General features: G+C 40.4%; 1 protein-coding gene across 1 annotated transcript in view; it reads right to left on the reverse strand.

Moving 5' to 3' along the window:
* Positions 1–24,966, reverse strand: part of lgr4 (leucine-rich repeat containing G protein-coupled receptor 4) — a 120,545-nt gene that overhangs the window by 57,132 nt on the left and 38,447 nt on the right. Inside the window, exon 3 of the mRNA XM_080189878.1 lies at positions 2,717–2,788. Coding sequence (XP_080046004.1) covers positions 2,717–2,788 — 72 coding nt within the window. The remainder of the gene's footprint in view (positions 1–2,716; positions 2,789–24,966) is intronic.

A 24,966-nucleotide genomic window follows, 5' to 3' on the forward strand; every position in this document is an offset into this window, starting at 1 on the left:
AAAGTTTTCCTTTGATATTTACTGTCATTTTCAGATCTTCTTCACCCAACCAAGTACAATAATATTAGCACTATTTAAAATTGTAAAGCAATGAGACAGGTAGGTTGAAGCAGACTCTTTCCAACTATTGGGTCTCAAATGAGGGGCGATAACTATAGATACAAGATTGAGAGGGTAGACACTCAGATGAGAGGAGAGGAAATTCTTTCATTCTGATTTGTGAAGCTGCGAATTCACTTTGAGGGCTGGGGCAGAAACTATGAGAAGATTTAAAATTAGATTGGATAGGCAGATGCAGAAAATGGTGATGGGGATGAGAAAAAAAATCAACCATGATTGAAATGGCAGTGCAGACTCGATGGGCCGAGTGGTCTAATTCTGCTCTTATGTCTTATAGAGAGGAAAAAAGAACACAGAGGCAGATATGATTCAGAATGGAAAATGCTGATTCACCTAGCATGTCTCTATGCTGTAACTTCATTTATTTGTGCAACATGCTCTGACTGCACTAAACTTTACAGAGGATTTCCAGAGACTATGCCACTACGTTTGAATTGTGAGCAAGGAAAAACACATGCAGGCTAAAGAAAATAGGTTACAACATCTGCAGACAAGTATAATCTTGCTGGGCAGTCAGCCGAACACACCTTAAGCATTTATGCAAACAAATGAACATTTTTACCACATGGGTGAAACGAGTCGTCACAAGCTGCACTATACACTCTTTCCTGTCTATTAGGTAACATAATTGGACACAGCTACAGGCAATTGCATCAAGCATTGATGGAGCTGAAAATTGACCCTGGTGATTGTTGAAGTATAGCAAAGAAAGATGATTTACATTCTGGCTGAAATTGACATGTTCAGCCTCTTTTCATGCATGCTACAAATCTAAATTTGACATCTCCTGTCATATCTCTTCCTCCCAACTTCCATCTCAACTCTTAAAAAGCTCTCGATATATACAAAGTGGTTCACATTTACACTACTTACTAGCTATGCGATTCTCTCTTGATACACAAATTTCTCATGGGATTAGAAAATATTTCAAGGTGCTTAAATTTAATAAGAAAATCAATTTTCAAAAATAACCTCACTTTTAATCTATGTATACTGAAAAAGGGATTAATACATTAATCAAATCTTGGGGCTCAGGTGACATTCATAATCAAATTAACCCCACAAATGGTTTAGGGAATTATAAATCACAGAGATATCCCTAACCTGCCACACAATCATAAAATTACAGAGAACATTTTGTCTGATTTGAAATCTTGGAAAGGAGATCCATTTACAAAATTTATTTTGAGCAAAAACATTTTGTTTTTGGCTCCTGCTCAGGAAGACATTTCAGTTGGTTAATCGTGCGCATGGGAGACAAACTATTTAGCAATTGAAAATGATCATCAATCACTTAGCAACTGTGTGCAAGTACAAGATAAATCTGTCAGGGATTAGAATATTCTGATACCTAATTTTTCCTTTCTTGGTAGAGTGGCAACCCGCGGTCATGTCAAAATGATATGATACCCTTGATGAGTTTTCCAGCTCAGCCAGTATGTGTTAGGAAAGCTATGCTAATTAGACTGGTTTCGAAGGCAAGTCAATTCGAACAGTATTTGTTTGAAACTTTTAGCTGCCAAAGTGCAATATACAGTAGAGATTTGGGCACAGGCTACGTGTACACACCCAAGAGATTAGAATGAGGAAGGTTGGTCAAATTCATACACCCAGGTGGCAAAGTATGATCTAATTATAAGGAATATTAATATTAATAATGAATCACAGTACTGTACTCCAATACACTGTCAATAATATCACCAATCTATACAATAAGATTTAATTGAAGACCACTTAACATTTCATAATCAACATTATACTTGGTCATTTTTGGCACATGTCCTAACCCATTTTTATGCAGTGATCTATTTTTGACAGCAGCATTGACTGTAAAGTAGTTTAGCAATAAGAGGTCATCCATTTAAAACGGAGTGGAAGAGAATTCTTTTCTCTCAGGAGGGCTGCTGGCCTCTGAAATTCTCTTCCCCAGAGAGCAGTTGAGGTAGAAGGCAAAGAGTATGGGGGTAGACAGCGAAGTGGAGAGAGGTCATAATCAGATCCACCATGTTCTTATCGAATGGCAAAGCAGACCTGAAGAAACAGAGCAACATAGGCGCAGGGGTAGGCCATTCAGCCCATCGATCCTGCTCTGCCATCCAAGAAGATTATGCTGATCGTTCACTGATGCCTTTTCCCTACCCTATATGTCTTTATGCCATTGGTATTTCGAAATCTGTCAATCTCTGTTTTAATACTAGATAGATTTAGACGTATTTATTATTGTCACAGGTAGGCTTCACTGCAATGAAGTTACTGTGAAAATCCCCTAGTCACCACACTTCGGCACCTGTTCGAGGGAGAATTTAGTGTGGCCAATGCATCTAACCAGCAAGTCTTTTGTGCTGTGGGAAGAAAGTGCAGCACCTGGAGGAAATCGGCATAGACATGGGGTGAATGTGCAGACTCCACACAGACAGTGACCCAAGTTGGGAATCGAACCCAGGTCTCTGGGGCTGTCAGGCAGCATTGCTAATCACTGTATCACCCCACATGAGCTTTCACAGGCCTCTGGTGTAGAAAATGGCCTACTCCTGCTCCTAATTTATATGTATACATTGAAATATTCCAGAATTGGCAAGAATGGACTAATACTTACAAAATTTTCAGTTGGTACAAACCAGACAATGCCTCTGGGTGAATGTAAGACAGATCATTGCCAGCCAAACGTCTGTAAAGGAAAAACAGTGGACATGTAACATAGTTCAGAGCCAAAATAATTCCTATCACAGCACAAATAGACATCCATTAACTGAAATTAAAATACAATCAAGCTTGAAAAGCATTTTAATTTGTACATCATATGGTGTTTTACAGCCCACATATTACACTCAGGTACTCTGTAATATTTGATATCCCGCAATTGTTATAACTCCAAAGATTTGCAAAAAGTGCAAAGCATCTAACTGTCTCTGAACCTCAATTCCATCATTGGACTGTCTTGAATGATCCTAAAATGCACCTATTTTGAGTAGTTTATGGTAGTGGGAGCGTGTGAAGATAAAAATGGTAGTCAACAATTTGACATCAGACAAAGTACAGAAATTACAGGTTGTTGAACAAATATTATCTTACAGCTCTGGGCCACATAGGGATTCATTTCAAATACAAATTGGCTTGGAATGTTTTGACCACATGCAGCCAGTGAGCAAATTTAGCTCATTATCAAGAGTCAAGTGGTGTACGGATTTTGCAGGAAATCAGAAAAACCATTGTCGGGGAACTGAAGAAGCAGACAAAGAAGAATGGTCATAAAAGGTGCACTAACAACTTTAAAATAAATTTTCAAATTCTGCAGAAGAGAATGCCAATATATCCTCAAAATCTCATCATTTCTCTGCACCTAAGGACAGCCAAGCCTCTTAAGTTTCATCATAGCTTTCTACTGTCCTCAGTAATGGTTAACTTTAATCATGTATGTGCTTGGTGATTTACTGAGTAGTGGCACAAGTTTAATTTTATGCACATAATCTGAACCTCTTTTAGAAGAGAAAATAATTTCAAAATCTAGTATTCATTACTGTAAGTAATGCTATTAAAATTGTAAAATATATTTATTAAAGCTCTCAAACAAAAAGAAATCACAAATTATACTGTGCCAGGATACACGACAGAAACCTACTCAAACGGGTCTCAAAGCAAAGTTCCTAAAGCAATAAAAACAGTCACATGAATAACCTTCCAGTGTGCTTCAGAACAACTGACATCATTTTAGATCAGTTCAGAGGGCTATACCACCAGTAAGCATATCATCTTTAAACAATGGAAATGGCTGTATCAAAAAATCAATCAATGTGTGCCCATCAAGCTTGAGGTACCAGTCTGTGGAGGAGACTTTGCTTGTTTCAGAAATTTAAAGGCGATGGGTTAGCACCATTTCAATGACCTTAAGAGTTGCCAGGCAACACAGGAAATTTGAATTTTTGTGCCAAGCAAAATCCGGAACTACTTATCGATGCTGTAAATAAATTCTGCCTTGTATGCACTCTGTTAGCAGTTATATTGTATGTTGTACAATGGCAATGGTAAATTGACCTCAATTTACACTAATACACTTACCCAACCCAGACATTTATCAGTTTGCACAATGACATAATTATATATCACCAGTTAAGTTCTAAAGGTACTATACAAGCAGTGTTGTGCAACATAAGAATATTTAAAATTACATGAATTACAAAAGAAAGATCGCTGAGGGGAGAACGAGTAGTTAATGCCCATGAACCCAATTGCTTTTATTTCGCTGTACAATACCAATATATACTGGGTGCAAACTATTCTTTGAAACCAGGAGGATGTTAAATGTCGATTCATTACTTATCCGTTCACACACTGCTTTATCTAACTGGAGGTCCAAACAGGACCAGGAGCTGAACATGCTAGAACATTTTTCCTCTTCTTGGCAGAATAGGCAACCACACGAACCTCATCATTACTCTAGATGAGATCAGCTAAGACAGCACCAACCAGTGATCAAACTTGGGGCTTTTCGGTTTATATGCAGCACACCACATGGTGTACGTAACCATGAGGAAAAGTTTGATACATTAAATGCTGAGACTGGTTCACACAACAGTTCAATTCAAAAATCAAAGTAATTCTTTAGTTACAGCTTTGCAAACTCAAGTTCCATGGTTATCAGTGCTAGGATAGAACTTATTAATGCAAATGCTCATTTTTGCCTAATTTAGTTGACAGAGGTCCTTATTAAGAGGAACTTCTCATTTCAGAAGACCTAAAAACATGTACGGTTCAAAGACTCTCGTGCACAGTTGTGCCATGTAAGTGACTTTTCAAGCAGGGTATTGGAGTTGTGCTCAGAACATAAGAACTAGGAGCAGGAGTAGGCCATCTAGCCCTTCGAGCCTGCCTCACCATTCAATAAGATCATGGCTGATCTGAAGTGGGTCAGCTCCACTTTCCCGCTTTCTCCCCATAGCCCTTAATTCCCTTGTCTATCAAAAACCTATCTACCCGTGACTTAAATATATTTAGTGAGGTAGCCTCCACCACTTCAACGGGCAGAGAATTCCAGAGATTCACCACCCTTCGAGTGAAGAAGTTCCTCCTCAACTCCGATCTAAACTGGCCCTCCCCTTATCTTGAGGCTGTGCCCTCTAGTCCTGCTATCCTTTCTAAGCGGGAAGAATCTCTCTACATCTACCCTATCCATCCCCTTCATTATCTTATACGTCTCTATAAGGTCCCCCCTCGTCCTTCTAAACTCCAACGAGTACAGACCCAGCATTCGATTACCTTTCTGTGAGTACTTGAGGCTTCCTAGATCATCTCATCTGCAATGGTCCTCAGCCTAACTGCTGGAATCAGCTGAAGACAAGTTATTTTACATTACAGGTTGCGCAGTTAGTCTTTCCTACCCTTTTAATCACTATTTGTCAAAGTTTTTATTTTCTTGTCTACTGATGGAGATTTTCCATTAATTTAGACCAAGAGAGTATCTACCAAATGGATGCTTGGAGAGTGAGAGACATTGTCACTGAAAAGCTCCAACCACATCCGTGATTGGGATTCTTCAGGGCTGCTGCCGTGAATGGAGTTTCGGCATTCTCGCTGGCAGCAGGGCAGCTGCGAATAAAATCAGAGAATCCCATCCTATATATCAGCCTAAGCAATAGTCAGAAACTGATGGAGGGCAGTTGATAGTAGCTTCTTGTTTGAAAACACTTTAATAAGCATAATTAACAAATCAAAACCAACACCTTGGGTGGAATATTCCCATCCTGTTCACCATGGGAATCGTAGTGGCCATGCAAAGGTCTGTTGACCTCAGGCAGAAATTTCTAGCCTTTGGGCAAGCATGGCCAAAAAATCCTACCCCTTGAGTTTTTCAAAATACCTGTGAACATAGACTAATGGTAGACATGTGTGCAAGCTTGTGCTTTGTCAAAATGTTCACGTGTTCAAAGCAGCTGATATACTGTTGTTGATATCTAATTCATAATTTCTATGTTTAAAACATAGATTTTAGTTTTAGGAATTAAACTTTTAACTGTAAATAAACGAGGGCATCTGATTTCTGTTTATTCATTTGTCAGACTTGGGCCCCGCTGGCTGGCCAGCATTTACTGCCCATCCCTAGTTGAGAAGGTGGTGGTGAGCTACCTTCTTGAATTGCTGCTGTCCATTTGCTGTGGGTTGACCCACAATGCCATTAGGGAGAGAATTTCAGGAATTTGACCCAGCCACTGTGAAGGAATGGTGATATATTTCCAAGTTAGGATGATGAGTGACTTGGAGGGGGACTTCCCATGTATCTGCTGTCCTAGTCCTTCTAGCTGGAAGTGGTTGTGGGTTTGGAAGGTAGTGTTTAAGGATCTTTGGTGAATTGCTGCAGTGCATCTTGTAAATAATACACGCTGCTGCTACTGAACAACTTGAATATTTATTTGATCAGTAGAAATGCAGAGCTCCAGCAGCAATTGTCTCTCCGCAATTCTGAATACACGAGCGCGTGCTTACCTACCTATGCTCCAGGTAGGGGCTTCCAAAAGTGAGAGTCCATATAATAGAGAACTGCCTGCAAGAAGGATCGTGGAAAATACCAATTCCTTTGATGGCATAGATGTCCAAGTGCAAAGCATCATTCTCATCACAAACTGAAGCTAAACCAGTTCAGACTATTAAAAGAAAGACAATCTTTTTGCTGCTGCTGCTCGATTCAATTAACGATGATGGAGAGACAGAAGCAGACAAGAGAGCAATTTGCTACCTTTAAAATGTATTCATAACCCAAGTAAGTATTAACACTATTGTGTCAGCAAAGGATTTCAATATGGAGCAGGATTACAGAGGGGACTTTCCAATAAGAACAGGATTATTTCTCTCACAAATTGGCACGAGCGGAGGAGTTAGATAATAAAATGCAAGTTTCTTCTTCCTAAGTTAATTTTTGCAAAGAGAAGAATTTAATAGTAGCATGCCAGACTTGCCAGTCAGTTGATGTAATACCAGTGAAGCATCTCTGGTTGATCCCCGGATCTCATTATTTACTTGCATAGTGAATAGGTGAAAATACTGTTGCTTGCACAGTGTGTGAATTCCAGGTAAAAGGAGTGGCAAATACGCTGCTCAAAATTAAAATGAAGCACTAAGAAATGCAAAACACAACTGGAACAGCTTCCCCTTCTATTTTCCAATCTGTACAGTCAAGTCCCATTGAGTTGTGTACCGCTATAATACTACAAATGTTCAATGAAGCAAAGATTGTGCATTAGTTTCTTTCAAAAACGCTGGAGATTCTCAGAGACTATCCCTTTTGATGCCGAACAATATGTTGTCGATGTAGAGAAAGTGTTAACCTTGTTAATGTGCTTCCTGTCTACTTCACACGTCCTGGGACTTGCTCCATAAAAAGGAGAAGATGAGGGTTTAAGACCAATCTTGAAATCTACCCCTTTGTCTAAATTTTTTAAGTCATCCCTCTCATATTTCCTTCTTTAGTCGTGTCCATTCTTTTCTTTTTACACCTGTGAAACTACTTGGCACATATGTTAAGGATGCTATTTAAATGGAAATAGTTATTTAAAGGTTTGACAAACATAGCATTTTATGCTGGTTAAATTATGGAACTCAAATCATGTGTGTGCAATAAATTAATTTTGTTGTGATCAATTTGATAGTGTAATAAGTAAGAATAAATAAAACAAAAGTCTTCTGTCCACTGACCCCACCTAAGCGATTACCCCAAAATGAAAAAGGCATAAACCAAGTATCAATTAAACTAATTGCAGGTAAATGGGGAAGGTTGCCTGTTGTCATGTGAACCCCACATTTCAAGTTCCAGAAGATATTCTACAACGATCTAACCTGAACTCCAAATTTACAAGATGGTTTAATTTCAACACACTTGACAAGAGGCAAATACCTAGATTTTTAAAAAAAATTAACAGCTTTGTTTTTTTTTGGTACGCCTTCTCTACACATAATAAATGTTGAGGACGTTACAAACCATATTCTTTGGTGGCAACATGGTTTTGGCAGAAGATGATCTTGCATCTGATAGTTGCTAGGAAGACAAAAATAGTGTTCTTAAATCAAGAGCTAGCCAATGTGCTACCCAGTCATGCTTCAAAGAATGGAACTTTTGGAGCCAGCATGCGTCTGTGGTTTCTGCCTGAACACAGTGAGATGACTATTAAGATATCCATATGCTTCCAATCAGTTTATCAGCCTCTGCAGTTACTTTAAAACCATGAAGCTAGAGACGGTTCTTGGGTGTGGCACAAAAATAACATTTTACACAGTTGCAGACATGATAATGAAATTATCAGCACATTCCATCTTTGTCTTTAAGTGCTGGAAACAATTCCAGAGAAAAAACCATTCATGAACTGCACACTGGCAAAAATATACCATCATGCAATGCGGAAATTAAAAAGACAGTAATTTCCTCTGCTCTTGAACAGGAAATTGAAAATTTAATTGGTCAAGTGAAGTTCCACATGGATCAACAACAACCTACATTTAACATTGCATTCTCTTCTTAATGTTAACATTCTTAGGCAGATATAAACTAATTGAGCCAAATTTTAACATGAACCTACATTTTAAATTACAAAGCACTGTTTCTATTGATAGCATGAAGCTTTGGTGGATTTGCAACCTCCCTTCAGACAGGCTTAAAATATTCCTTAAAAGTAGAGGTGCCTTACTACGTGGACTTGCTATTTTCATTTCCTATCATGGGCTTTCCTTAATAACTTTGAGATTGTGTTATTTGCAAATTGTGTGTGTCAATAATTGAGTTTTGACTTCAACAAATTCTCAATTTAAAAGTTTATTTATTATGAATCACAAGTAAGACTTACATTAACACAGCAATGAAGTTACTGTGAAATTCCCCTAGTCACCAAAGTCCGACACCTGTTCAGACCAATGCATCTAACCAGCATGTCTTTCAGAATTTGGAAGGAAACCAAAGCACCCGGAGGAAACCCACGCAGACATGGGGGGTGAACACACAAACTCCACACAGACAAATGATCCAAGCTGGGAAGCGAACCCGGGTTCCTGGCGCTGTGAAGCAGCAGTGCTAACCACTGTGCTACTGTGCCACCCCTATTTAGAGACTTTGAATAACAACAGGGTGAATTTTCCTCCAAAACTAGAGCGAAACCTCCCTTTGGTTAAAAGATTCTGCTCTAAAATGCCTCACAGTTCCAAGAGGACATGTACTAATACCAGTATTGAGGTCTTCTGGACAGATGCATTGACCTGAACAGGCGTCGGACAGTGGCGACCAGGGGAATTTCACAGTAACTTTACTGCAGTGTTAATGTAAGCTTTACTTGCGACTCATAAATAAACTTTTTTAAGAAGTTTAAAACTTCTGGGAAGCTGTTTAAAAAAAAGCACAATATCTGCATGAAAATTGTAGTGACTAAATAATACAATATTTAGAATCCTTTCTCCCATCATCCAAAGTGCTTTTCCATCTACACATGTAATTCAGTGTGCACAGTCACTACAGGAAAATGTTCATTTGCTGCAAATTCTGGTTTGAAATAGGTTTCTTTAAAAAAAGGAGTAAGCTGCTTTAAGTGGTAATTTTGTCTTGTGTGGTTCACCAAACCCATATCTTTAATCTATGTGGCATTGTTAGTTCCTTAGAGATTAGATCAGTTATATCTGAACCTACAAAATATGTGCAGGCTCTGTCACACATGCTCTGCAATGCAGGAGACAGCCATTTGGCCCATCGAGTCTACACCAACTCTCCAAAAGGGCATCTTACCAGACACCCCTTATCGCCTATATCCTGTAACTCCATGCATTCTACCATGGTTAATCCACCTGATCATTGGACTGAGGGGAAACCGGAGTACCAGAGGAAATCCATATAGGCTCGGGGAGAATGTACAAACTCCAGACAGACCCAAGGCTGGAATCAAGCCCAGGTCCCTGGCAGTGTGATGTAGTGATAACCATTGTGCTACCTGTCATACCAATGTGGGCATTGCGTTACTAATTCCTAGCATTATGACTATAAGAAACCAATTGTGCCACATCAACTTACGACACAAAATACTCTATTTTTTTGTTCAACTGAATGTGGTTAATATGGAATGCTAAAGGGATAATTTGCATTTAACCTGAACATTGTACTGCAAGAGATAAACATACTGCAGGAAATAAATTTTTCTTTTCAAAACCAGAGATGTTAATATTTGTCAACATCAATTGGGAAGCAAACACACATGGATAAAAGACTGCAATATTAGACATCGAACATTTCTGAGATATTGGACACTTTCTCCAATTCAGTGTCACTGATGACTCCCGCAAGAGGAACTCATTCCTGACAATCCACCTGTTTTGTCAAGTAGCTAGATATATGAAACAGAGATATATAGGATAGCTTTCGCCTATGTGCCAACAATGGAAGGTATCAAGTACTGCCAAATGATTCTCTGCTCTTTAAAATGCAGCACGAAAATTTTTAGTTTTTAGTCCGAAGCTTCGAGGTTTAAACCAAGAAAAAAATATATTTTTTACTCACAAGTAAGACTTACGTTAACACTGCAATGAAGTTATTGTGAAATTTCCCTAGTCGCCGTAGTCCGGCACCTGTTTGGGTCAATGCACCTAACCAACAATCTTTCAGAATGTGGGAGGGAACCAGAGCACCCAGAGGAAGTCCACAGACACGGGGAAAATGTGCAAACTCCACACAGCGACCCAAGTTGGGAGTCGAACCTGGGTCCCTGACACTATGAGGAAGCAGTGCTAACCACGGTGCTCCTGTGCTGGTTTGATTTGCATAAATATGAAACAGAAAAAAACGTTGCCTCATTTACCAATAAAAATATTAAAGATGTTCCTTGCTTTCTGTCCAAATACAAACTTTAAATTAGTGACTAACTTCTTAGTGATAATCTCTTTGGGTATTTTCCTATGTTAAAGGGTCTATATGAACGAATTCTTATTTTTGAAATCGAGCTTACTTCTGCTGAACTGGCCCTCGAACTTTTAAAACAAACATGCTCAGCAGCTGTTGACTGCAAAATTCTTAGTGACTGACACTAAAATAGAACTTTACACTGATTGCAGATTGGCCCCAGTCTGAAATATGAGAAGTCTAACCACACATTGTCAGAAACTACATCCCAATAATGACCCTGTCCCTTCCTCAAAAGACCTCAAGCAGCTGTCAATTAAAGCCATTGCCCCAGGCTTTAGACTGCCCTTTAACCCTTGTCTAGGTGGCTTAAGACCACCCTCGTATCCATCCTGAGAAAAAAAACAGTAGATGACTGGTCTTCTCATACATACAAGACCAAAAGAGCCATTCATCAAGCTGAATTTAGTCAATTTCTCTGGCAATGAAATGTGATGCTAGTCATTGAATGCAATAGTTTCAACTATTAACACCTTCAACTATGAATTAAATTTAGTCTCATTCATAAACAAAAACTACCACCTTGTCTGGAACTGAACTAATTAGTTACAAAATATCTTCAACACGGAAGCCCTACAAGGTCCATCCCTGGTGTCACAGGACGTATACCAAATTCACAGTTGTCATCATTTTGTGCTTGGCATGTTCTGTTTAAGTCTCCAAGTCCCTGATGACATTTTCCTGGAAGAACTTCAGGATCCGGCAGATCTCCTTGTAGATCTGCCCACAGGTGTGTTTGACACCCCCATGGCAAACCAGGTGGTCAATGACTGGCTTAGCAATGCCCTGGATGTCACTATGGACACACTGCGGTGCCACTTAGCTCCGTCTTTGCCCAGTTCCTTAGTGTCTTTCCCTCTGCCTGACGTGGTCTGCACTGAGTGATCAACAACTGCTTTAAGATATTCCAAAATTGTGAAATGTGCTATATAAATGGAGGTCTGACTTTACAATTTGTTTTCTTTCATCAAATATTGGGCTGTTAACTCCTTAGACTATTTCTATCAAAGCAGAATGTATGTGAAACTTTGACAAATTAAAAACAAGTTTGTCACAACAACTGTCACACACAACATATGGTCGCTGCAGTTCTCCAACTGATTGTTGATGAACTTGCTTTTGCTCTTGCTCAGCTTCGAAATATAGCAGTTTCTAACAGTGAGCTGACCCTGCCATCTCAAATCTGTGTAAGCCTGCTTTTATTTGTAACTTATTCCTTTGTGTTTCCTGTTCTTCCTTATCCCATTAATTGCCTCACATCCTTTAAAAAGTACCTGGGTGAGTACTTGGCACATCATAACATTCAAGGCTATGGGCCAAGTGCTGGCAAGTGGGATTAGGTGGGCAGGCCAGGGCCTTTCATACATCGGTGCAGACTTGATGGGCTGAAAGGCCTCTTCTGAATTGCAGGATTCTGTGATTAATCAGGTATCTCGTGGACATGTGGCAAGTTCACTGCGGCACTGAAAACATGAGAAATGCCAATTTCTTGGAGAGGTTCGGATAGTTTGTTTTTCATGAGGTGAACCACTGTTAAGTGTAGGTGGGAGTTAATATTTTAGCAAGCTGTAAACCACTGGAAGACTATTGTAGTTGACACTAAACTAAAAAACTCAAATTTAGTTAACAAGGTCTCTCTGATATTGCTGTACAATTTCAGGCGTGTGGTCACAAAATGGAAACTTTTCATACTATACACACATTCTTATTACTACAAGGTTCAAAGCATTGGTAATAAGTGGCAGCAATTGCAAATACTTGGCATTAACTGGTAGACTTTCGAATTAGCAAGTTTTTTAAAATATATATTCATTCGTGGGTAACTGGCAAGGACAGCAATTTCTTTTGCACATTCGAAAAATATCTGGAGGAGACATCACAAAACATTTCAAGTTGTCATAAAAGTATAACGATATCTGCATTTTCTCCAGAGATCAAGTTGCACTCTGAGGTGCTTCAATTCAGTTATGAGAACATGACAAATATTTCAATATTTCCATTACAGGGAGTACAATTCTGTTCAAACTATATACAGCAGTCATGTTGCAGTCTGAAATACTTCAGTATAATTAATATCAAGCATACAGTCTAGGGGGTTTTACACAGTTACCAGCGCCTGGGTCTCCATTGATTGAAAGGCCTTTCCCGGCATTTACTGCCGATCTCTAGTTGGTTTTGAGGTGGTGGTGTTGATCCACCTTCCTTAAACTCTAATCTTTGTGGTGTAGGTACACCCACATTATTGTTAAGGTATTTTAAATATAATTATCAGGCTCCGCCCTCCACCATATTATCCCCCTCGCTGTATTTTCAAATCTCACAATGTGATGTCATGTTGGCAAGGTTTACAACAGGTTCACCCAAACGTAAATCTGTCGAGAGGATCCCTCCGGGTGCGCAGAGGCGAGTATAACCCCCCGGGGAGAGGGGGGTTATGTCCCCTGGCACAGAGTGGTAAGAGGGAAATGCCAGTAATTAATTGGGGGGGGGGGGGAACGGTGAAAAGAAAGGTGGGAGAGAGACTGATACCTCCATAGTGGGCGGACAGAGTAAGGCTATTTCTTGTTGAGAGAAACATGTGGTTTTCAGTCAGCACCTGACACTTCGCTTTTTTTTTGGGTAAGATTCCACCCAATAAATTTGGTAAGATTTTGCCTAATAAATTACAGACCCATTTGTTCATTAAATTTTGCTTACAAAACAAATAATGTTTCAACATGCAAGCAGTGGCAGTTAATAAGACGGCAGGTTTTCAGGATCCAGTGTACATAGGGGAGGGTGGTAGCCATGATGTGGAGTTGCCAGCGTTGGAATGGGTTGGCACAGTAAGTAGTCTCACCACACCAGATTAAAGTCCAACAGGTTTATTTGGTAGCACGAGCTTTCAGAGCGTTGCCCCTTCATCACTCACCTGAAGAAGGGGCAATGCTCCGAAAGCTCGTGCTAGTAAATAAACCTGTTGGACTTTAACCTGGTGTTGTGAGACTTCTTATTATGCATAGGGGAAGAGGAAAGGAAATACAAGAAACCTAACTAAGTAACAATAAATAAAGGAGTGCTATAAAAATGCTGCACTTTTAGTTTCGGGTTTTAGTTTTTCTTGAATATGGGTTAAAAACAAAAAACAAATACACGCTTCTTTTAGAGTCAACCAATGTTTGCAGGAAAAAAAGAACTTGTAAGTGGATTTTTTTCTCAAATTGTTGTTAAAACTTTCAGAAAGCATAAATGAAATAAGGGTTGATATCCATCACTTATCACCTCTGACTCCCTTCAGTTGTGTATGAAACACAGGAACAGGGAGTAACAAATAGAAGCACATGCTGCACCATCATGTACATTGAAATAAAAAAAATACAAGGACTGGACTTGGCCATTGTAATCACGTTGGATGCAAATTTTGAGTTCATTTTTCAGGTGTGGGGTAATTATTAGGTTTAATCAGATTTAACCCTAAAATCAAAATGCTCAATAATACTACTGTTATGAGTTAAATTTAGCTAAAAATCTGCTTCTCTTATTTGTCAAGTTGAAAAGATTGAAGCTGTAATGAATTTTTACTGTTCAATCATCCAAAGCAGGTCTGCTATTTGTTAATGTAGACTGATTCTCAAATACAGGAGCACTTTTCAAGATTTCCACGAGATGCCAATCATGCTAGAAAATATATAAATACACCAATTCGCAATCACAAACTTAAGGCATTTAGAACCAAATCAAACAATTGCCTTGATGGGATGCAAGAGCATTTAGGTACCTCAAGGCAACTCCTGTTTATTCAGCTTGTTGCAACCAACCAACATCCGTGTTTTTCCACATCCTGGCAACCGTCCAGAAGACAGGATATAACTAGCTAATGTGGGAGGCTCTTGCAGAGCAGTTCAGCCAGAATCTATTTATCATCATTCATCAAGGCCTAAGGGGCTGTTTGCTTTTTCAGTGGGGATCCAGTAAGGTTTTCATCTTGACAAGACTAACTGATTAATTCACTATTGGCAGCATTAGCAAGTAAACCAACAAGGCTGGCAAAGAGTTTCCAACATGAAACAATTACGCAATTCATCAACTGTCACAGCAAGCACCACAGAGGCACCATTTATCCTTCTCCATACAGTATAACCACACCCATTTTCACTTTGTGGCACTTTAATCAAAAGGCATACAAGTACTTTCCCAGCACCAAAAAATGAAAATATAAAAAAAACCTACTAACAGCAGATTTAATATCTTTGACACAAACAGAAAATGCTAGAAAATCTCAGCAGGCCTGATGAAATGTCATCCACACTCAAAATGCTGGCTCTATTCTCAGATGCTGTCAGACCTGCTGAGATTTTCCAGCATTTTCTGCTTTTGCTTCAGATTCCAGCATCTGCAGTAATTTACCATATCTCAGTGTTTAACCTCTTTGTACTGGACCAATGTCAACTTATAATTATAAAGCACTTTCAATACAATGAAACATCCTAAGGTATTACACAGGAGCAGGATGAGCATGACGACGTGGCTGAAAGTTAACAGGATGGACTGCTAATCCATTGCATGCTGTACGCATGGGTTCAAAACCCATCCTCAGCAATTGTTCACTTGGGAGTTTCACAGTAACTTATAAGTTTAGGGCCTTTTCACAATAACTACATTGCAGTGTTAATGTTAGCTTACTTTGACATTAATAAATTAATTTTAAATAAAGTAGGACACCAAACCATAAAGGGGATACTAGATCGGGTGACCAAAAGCTTCATTAAGAGGTCAGCTTTTAGAAGTGCAATAAAGGAGGAAAGTGAGGTACACAAGCAGAGAGGTGTAGGGAAGGAGTTCAAGAGTTTGTGGCTTAAGCAACCAAATGCACAAACACTGATGGAGCAATTAAAATTGGGGCTGCAGAAGAGGTCAGTGTTACAGGAGTGCAGATACAGTAAAATTACAATGAGTTGAACCCCAGCAAATCCACCCACAAATTTGAGTTAAGCCATGCTTTGTATTAGTTGAGGAGGCCCCATTTATACGAATGTGTCTCTATGTAACCCGATATGCCTACAATGTAGTCTATTCTTAAGGACCAGATCAGAAACTCCGAGGTATGTTTTGAAGTTTGCCTAGATCCCAACTTTTACATTTGACTTTGACATTAGGGTGAGCATAAAGGTGTTTCACTCCAGGTATGATTCAAGTGACCCACTAGGAAACTTTTATCAAAATAAACATTTTTTAAAACAAAAGTTGGAATATGCCAAAAAGAATTAGAATTACTTTTACCAATTTAAATTCTTAAACACAACATAGTATAACTCCTACCAGCTGGCTATCTCTATTGTTCCACTTTTAAGCAATTACTCCAACACCTTTCTTCAGAATTAGCACAAAAACAAATATGTACACGTGGTGTTGCATATTCAGTCTTTAATGTGTCTGGACAAAGATCCAGACAGCAGTTTCCATAGAAGAATGTGTCTTCAAAACTTCAGAGAAATAAAGTAGGACACCAAACCATAAAGGGGATAAAGGTGACCAAAAGCTTCATCAAGCGGTCAGCTTTTAGAAGTGCAATAAAAGGAGGGAAGTGAGGTACACAAGCAGAGAGGTGTAGGGAAGGAGTTCAAGAGTTTGTGGCATAAACCACCAAATGCACAACCACTGATGGAGCAATTAAAATTGGGGCTACAGAAGAGGTCAGCATTACAGGAATGCAGCTGGTCTCCAGACTTCAGAGACAGAAATAGATACCTCTCTCTCTCTGCAGCTTCCAAAACAGCAACTCTCAGAGAAAGATCCATTCTCACACTGCAGAATCTCTGAGAAAAAGATTTATCAGCTGGCAAATTCCCGTCTCCAACTTCAGAGATAGAAAAAGAGAGGGACTGCTCTCTCTCAACTCTAAAGCAGCATCTCAGCTTGAATATTCTGCGCAAGTTTAGCTATACCCAATCACATGATCATACTTGTCAATCATCCAAACAAGCCTTACTCTGCAAAATCCCAGGGGAAAACACAAAAAAAGCATTAGTTCAGATTAAAACATTCTACTAATTAGAAGCAGTTATGCTGCTGCAGTAAAAATACAGGACACCAGTTGTAGACAGAGAGGCTCCGAGTGTAGAACTGCTGCAATAGATCCTGGAGAAGAACATGACTTAAATACATTTAAGGCACAATATCATCACACTATGTCAAAAACAACAGATTCAAATATCACAGTAAAACACAGGAGCAGTATATGCGTGAAAAAGTCTTTATTCAATTTGTTCACACTTTAAATTGGTCTGACATTGTCAAAGGCTGGAGCTTTGCATTGAAAAATACCAGGAATTAGTCCCGGAGAAGTTTCATAATCCTTCTCTGCATAGCGTGCTGTCTTTGGGGTGTGTGGCCGTACAGTCCACTATGTTGTCAATGCATACATAAATGTTCTTGTGCTGCAGTGAGAAATCCCAGAGCATCTCTATAGCCTTTGTGGCATCAGCCAGGGAAACAGGTGGGCAAGCATTCATTGGACTCTTCCAGAATGCACTGCAGCTACAGTTGCATCATCTGTCAGTAACATCGTACAGCATATGGCAATATCCATTGCTGATGTAAATTTCCATCGTTGTCTCTGATGGAATTTCCATGCCAGCCTTCTGAAGGTGAGCAAAAAGTCATAGACGTTTACAGCATGGAAACAGGCCCTTCGGCCCAACTTGTCCATGCTGCTTTTTAAAAAATTTTAAAACCCCTAAGCTAATCCCAATTGTCTGCATTAGGCCAATATCCCTCTATACCCATCTTACCCATGTAACTGTCTAAAAGCTTTTTAAAAGACAAAATTGTACCTGCCTCTACTACTACCTCTGGCAGCTTGTTTCAGACACTCACCACTGTGTGAAATAATTGCCCCTCTGGACACTTTTGTATCTCTCCCCTCTCACCTTAAATCTATGCCCTCTAGTTTTAGACTCCCCTACATTTGGGAAAAGATATTGACTGTCTAGCTGATCTCTATAAGATCACACCTCAGCCTCCTATGCTCCAAAAAAATAAGTCCCAGTCTATCCAGCCTCTCCTTATAACTCAATCCATCAAATCCCGGTAGCATCCTAGTAAATCTTTTGTGCACTCTTTCTAGTTTAATAATATTCTTTCTACAATAGGGTGACCAGAAGTGCACACGGTGCGTTGCCTTGTTCAAGGTGTCCTTTGCAGTTGTAACCAGTTTGAATCCAGTGTGGTGGAAGCAGTTGACAGTTGTGCCCTCTTGCTGCCTTTATCATAAACATGGCCTGGATTTTAGTCCTGCTTCCTACAAATGGCCTTGATAACTTGAGATCTGGAGTGGTTCCTAATTGCCCCTTTTGGCTGAAGCTTGGCTTTAGTGTTGCGGTGCTTGAGGCCAGTAATATCAGTGTGTGGGACAGGTGTCTGCAATGATGACAATCTTCCTTTTCGTCAATAAATTTCATCCACTTTCCTGATCCCACACCTCAAAAATGCCGGAGATTATCCAGGTGATTTTGTTGCCTTGCGCTGCATGGGTAGTGTGTCAACATTCACAAAGCAATGTGCCTCCTTGAACTTTCCTATCATAACAAGCTGCAGCTTTTTGATGCCATCCATGTTGGCAGACTACTCAGCAGTGACAAATTCCTTATTCCACCTTCCACCATTACGTGTTTTACCGTTAAACATCAAAGAGCAACATCTAGCAAAAGATGATAAAACAGTGCGATTTTATCCATAGTAAAATTCTCTCATGATGCATACTCAATCAGGACACAGGCAAGACCACTTCAGGACCAAATATGCTGTTGCTGATGTAACCACCGCACCTTTCTTTTGGTACCTTTTGGTACTTCATTCCTAATCAAAAAGCCAATTAAGTCCAATCATGAGGGACAAACCAGATCCAAGCTGACAAGGCAGGATATACATCCCATCTTGGACACCATCACACAAGATCCAAGTTGAAAGGAAGAGGCATTACACTCCCTCCTGGGCTCGATCCAAGCTTCATCTTGGCCAGAAGGCCCAGATGGCTTCAAAAAAATTGCATCAGGTGAAGCCTCTGTTTAACCTCACTGGCTACCCTGGATGCCTACACTTGATCTTAACCAGAAGGCTCAGAAGCATCAGTGGTCATCTCCCAAGATTCTATGGGGCAGTTCCTACAGATTGGAGGGTGACAAACGTAACCCCACTATTTCAAAAGGGAGAGAGAAAAAAAGATTTACAGATCACTAATCCTGACATCAGTATTGCAGAAAATGCAGTTGTGATAACAGAACATTTAGAAAGCATTAATGGGATTGGGCAAAGCCATGGATTTATGAAAGGCAAATCATGCTTAAGAAATCTATTGAAGTTTTTTTCAAGATGCAACTAGCAGAATAGATAAGGGAAAACCAGCAGATGTGGTGTATTTGGACTTTCAGAAGGCTTTTGATAAGGTCCCTCATAGGGCGGCAAGGTGGCACAGTGGTTAGTACTACTGCCTCACATTGCCAGTGTGCTGGGTTCAATTCAAGCCCTGAGTGACAGTCTGTGTTCTCCCCATGTCTGCATAAGTTTCCTCCGGGTGTTCCAGTTTCCTCCCACAGGCCAAACATGTGCAGGTTAGGTGAATTGGCCATATTAAATTGCCCCTCAGTTGTGTCGATTAGGGGGATCAACAGGTTAAATGTGTGGGGTTATTGGGATATGGCAGGGAGTAAGATGGGTAAGATGCTCTGTCAGAGAATTGGTACAGACTCGAGGGGCTGAATGCCCTCCTTCTGCACTGCAGGGATCAGAGATTAGGCCCCAGTTCTACCAGGATGAGGAACTAAATATAACATTTACAAATTTGCTGATGACACCAAACTGGATGGAATTGAGTTGTGAAGAGGATGCAAGGAGGCTTCAGGATGCAGTACGTGGCAGATGTAGAACAGCGCATCTAAACGTGTAGTTACACACTTTGATGTGAAAAACAGAAAGGAAGAGTATTATTTAAAATGGTGATATATTGCGAAGTGTGGATGCAGAAAGGGATCTGCGTGGCCTTATACACCAGTTAATGAAAGTGGAGAGACAGGTGCAGCAAGCAATTGAGAAGGCAAATAGTATGTTGGCCTTCATTGCAAGAGGGTTTGAATTCAGAAGTAGGGATGTCTCACTGCAGTTATATCGCACCATGGTGAGGCCACACCTGGAGTACTGTATGCAGTTTTGGTCTCCGTACCTAAGAAAAGGATATACTTACCATAAAGGAGGTTCCGTAGGCTGATACCAGGGTTGGCAGACTGTCCTATGTGGAGAGATTGGTTCAACTGGGCCTATACTCACTAGAGTTTGGAAGGATGAGAAGAGATCAGATTGGAACATATTCTAACAGGGCTGGGCAGATTACAAGCAGGGAGGCTATTTTCCCTGGTTGGGAAATCTAGAAGCAGGGAACAAAGTCTCAGGATACAAGGTAGACCATTTAGGACTGAGATGAGGAAACATTTTGTCACTCAGAGGGTGGTGAGCCTGTGGAATTCTCTACCACAGAAGGCTGTGGAGACCAAGTCACTGAATATCTTCAAGAAAGAGAACTTTTTTTTAGATTTTAATGGCATCAAGGAGTATGGGCAGAAAGCTGGAATATGGCATCGAGATAGAGGATCAGCCATGATCATATTGAATGGGAGAATGGGCTCAAAGGCTGAATAGACTCTTCCTGCTTCTAATTTTTATGTTTCTATGTTTAAATCAAGGCTAGGCAAAGATGTAATGTGCTTTAACAATTACCCTCAAACAACAATTTTATAAGGTTTGAGTTTTTATTAAAATACTTTTATGCTTCATTTATCTGAAAAAAACACAAGAACTCTTTTCATTTGAGTACCATATGTGGCAATTATAGGGGTGTTTATTAGACTTCCTTAAAAATGCTATTCCTTTAGAAGTGCATTGATTGACATCACTGGTGGCAGAGCAAGACCTAACCTATAATCAAGTCAAATCTTGAGCATACAACGTCTTTACTAAGCAGAGTCTATTTAAGAGGCACGCCATAACAAATAACTTACAGAATCTATTTGAAGAATTACGACAAACTACAGCAAACACAAGATAAAAACAAAATATAGCAGATGCTAAAAATCTGAAATAAAAACAAAGTGCAGGACACTCAGCAGGCCTGGCAACATGCACATATGCAGAGAGAAACAGAATATTGAGTGGAGTATGTACTGTGACTCCTTCAGAACTCAGTTTCTTTATACTTTCTTTTTGTTACAACGAACACAACTCAAGTCTGAAACCACAGCAACGTCCTCCAGCAAAAAGCTAAGTGGAAGACAGTTACATAGCAAATATGCAGATTAAAATCAGTTCCACTCACTTTCCATTATTCACAGGCAAATTACCCAATCACCCACTTTTTGAGAAGGACTCCTTTTGTTAAAACCAGGGATGAGAAATAAAGGCCGATTTTGCCAGGAACACTCACACCCTCCAAAAGCATAAAGAAAACTACTGGGAGCTGACAAATTGACCCTCCAGACCCACTTTTGCACTATGTTGTTGGAATTCAATTTACACTAATGAATCTGGCTCCCCTATATCTTAGGTTTATGATCTTCCGCTGTGATAAGCATCTTGATTTAGTGTAAGCGTGGTGATTCATCTCGGAACATGAGCTAGTATAACATGCCACTATAAATTAAGTCCAAACCTGACAACATCCTGGCTGTAAGTCAAGTACTCAACTTCCTCGCACACCAATATACTTAAAGAGTTGGACATTCAGATAATTAAAAGCTGCGTTCAAGAATGAGAGACTAAAATGTTCCATAACAGCTTCAGGATACTACAGTCATGTGCTACAGTGATTAAACTGATTGTAATTTGCAGAAGCAAGGTTTGAGAGTGAAAATAGGATAAACCTTAGTGTTAGATTTCTAATTGTAATCCAGACTGCCACTTTATAATGTGGAGTGCTGTACTGTTGGAAATGCTATCTTTCCGCAGGCATTAAACAGATGTCTCATCTGCCCTCTTATGCACAAGTTGCACTAATATAGTGCCTTTAACTTGCTAATACATCCCAACGTGTTTCATAGGAATGTTATTAAACAAAAATTGACATCAAGCCACATAAGGAGGGGCTGATTGTGGACAAGTCCCCAGGACCGGATGGAATGCATCCGAGGGTCCTGAAAGAAATGGCGGAGGTGATAGTGGATGCCTTGGTGGTTATTTTCCAGACGTCGCTGGATTCCGGGGAAGTGCCAGAAGATTGGAAAGCGGCTAATGTTACGCCGTTGTTTAAGAAGGGTGCCAGGCAAAAGGCGGGGAATTATAGGCCTGTTAGTTTAACGTCTGTTGTAGGTAAAATGTTAGAATCCGTCATCAAGGAGGAAATAGCGAGGCATCTTGAGGGGAACTGCTTGATAGAGCAGACGCAGCACGGTTTCGTTAAAGGGAAGTCGTGTCTGACAAATTTACTGGAGTTCTATGAGGATGTGTCTAGGGCGGTGGATAAAGGAGAGCCGGTGGATGTGGTCTTTCTGGGTTTTCAGAAGGCGTTTGACAAGGTACCTCACAAGAGGTTATTGCAGAAGGTCGGGGGCATGGAGTTGGGGGTAGGGTGTTAGCGTGGACAGAGGACTGGTTGTCAAATAGGAGGCAGAGAGTGGGGATCAATGGGTGCTATTCGGATTGGCGGAAGGTGACTAGTGGAGTGCCCCAGGGTTCGGTGCTGGGGCCTCAGCTATTTACCATTTATATAGATGATCTGGAGGAGGGAACCGAGTGTAGGGTGTCAAAATTTGCTGATGACACCAAAATTGGTGGAAAGGCAAATTGTGCGGAGGGTGGGAAGAGTCTACAGAAGGATCTAGATAGGCTGGGCGAATGGGCCAGGAAATGGCAAATGGAATTTAATGTTGGCAAGTGCGAGGTGGTCCACTTTGGTAGGAATAATGGTAGGAAGGATTATTACTTGCGTGGCGAAAAACTGCAGCAGGCGACGGTGCAGAGGGGCCTCGGGGTCCTTGTGCATGAGTCGCAAAAACCCAGCTTGCAGGTGCAGCAGGTGGTCAGGAAGGCGAATGGGATGCTGGCCTTCATAGCGAGGGGGATTGAATATAAAAGTAGGGAGGTCTTGCTGCAGCTGTATAGGGCATTGGTGAGGCCGCAGCTGGAGTACTGTGTGCAGTTTTGGGCGCCGTACTTATGCAAGCATATTTTGGCCTTGGAGGGAGTGCAGAGGAGGTTTACTAGGCTGATGCCGGAGTTGAGGGGGTTGAGCTATGAGGAGAGGCTGAATAAATTAGGCTTGTACTCGTTAGAGTTTAGAAGAATGAGGGGAGATCTCATTGAGACGTATAAGATGATGAATGGGATGGATAGGATAGAGGTGGAGAGACTCTTCCCGCTCAGAAAGGATAGTAGGACTAGGGGGCACAGCCTCAAGATAAAGGGGGGGCGGTTTAGAACGGAGTTGAGGAGGAACTTCTTCACTCAAAGGGTGGTGAATCTCTGGAATTCTCTGCCCGTTGAAGTGGTGGAGGCTACCTCACTAAATATTTTTAAGACGCGGGTTGATGGGTTTTTGATAAGAGAGTGGATTAAGGGTTATGGGGAGAGGGCGGGAATGTGGAACTGAGCCAAGACAGATCAGCCATGATCTTATTGAATGGTGGGGCAGGCTCGAAGGGCTAGTTGGCCTACTCCTGCTCCTATTTCTTATGTTTCTTATGTAAGGAGATATCAGAACAAACGAACAAAAGCTAGTCAAAGTTTTAAGGAGTGTATTAATGAAGCAGAGGGAGTTTGGCAGGAACAGTAGAGGGAGCAGGCGGTGGGTTAAATGCACAAGATGAGAAGACAGCCTAAGTGGTGATAGGATAGAAAAAGAAAGATGCAAATTCAGGGTTCATGCTGGGGGAGAAGGGAACCCTAGGGGAAGTTTAACTCAATGGGATTGGAGAAGGGAGTGATGAGCAGAAATTGCTGGATGAAGGTCTTAATCCTAGTGACAATGAAGTCAATGAGCTTTTCACCCTTGCTGTTGGGAGATGAGAGCGAATGTGGCACGCGAGAAAGACTTAAGAAAATGGTTTGTAGAGGAGACAGGAACAAAAAAGTTTACATTTGCAAAGATGTGAATGATCACGTGGTACAAAATAAGTGCAGGGAAGCCTCCCAACGTCCAGGTCATCTCATTTCATTACTGTTTGAGACCTTGTGTGCAAACCTCCAACATTAAAACAGTTCTAAAGTACTTAATTGGTCATAAAGTGCTTTGGTGTTTCCTGAGGTCGCGAAAAGTACTAAAAAAATTTTATTTCTTTCTTTAGGTTACTGTATTGTACTAAGTAATTTAGACAGCCAAAAATAATCATTGGGACAATGCTGCTATCTGGAAGTATGCTGACCAGATACATATTCATGTGCATTTTTGTAACTTGAATATTAATTCTGTAAGCACTGGGAATGACACAATGTGTATTTTTCTTTAGCTGATTATAAGCTACCAAATATAATTCGCCCCACATTGCAGCGAACTATTTTATCGTGCAGACTATAATGCAGCCCTTAAAAAAATTCACAGCACAAAAAAAAGTAAGGAAGAATGCACAAGAATCCATTGTTTAATTACTTGCAGCAAGCTGTCACAATCCCCCACACTTTCCCCAGTCCAGTACACCCTTTAGGCTTCAGGTGCATATCTGAACTTGGGTAAATTGTAGTACAATACTTTGTGCCCTGGGGATAAAACCTGATGTAAAAAATAGCTGCGGATAAGAGCACAAAAGATTCTGCTCTTGTCACTGCTGTTGACTCTGATGGAGCAGCTCTATTTCCATTTTCCTTTCCACACTTGTTATCCTCTCCCTTCTTCTTTCAACAGTCTTTCTTGCTAACTTTTCTTGAAGGTTAGACTGAAATACTTTGATCCTATACATAAATGATTTTCATTCAGG

The sequence above is a fragment of the Carcharhinus amblyrhynchos genome, chromosome 6 (genome assembly GCF_965287045.1).
Source record: "Carcharhinus amblyrhynchos chromosome 6, sCarAmb.v2.hapA, whole genome shotgun sequence".
Taxonomy (NCBI): domain Eukaryota; kingdom Metazoa; phylum Chordata; class Chondrichthyes; order Carcharhiniformes; family Carcharhinidae; genus Carcharhinus; species Carcharhinus amblyrhynchos.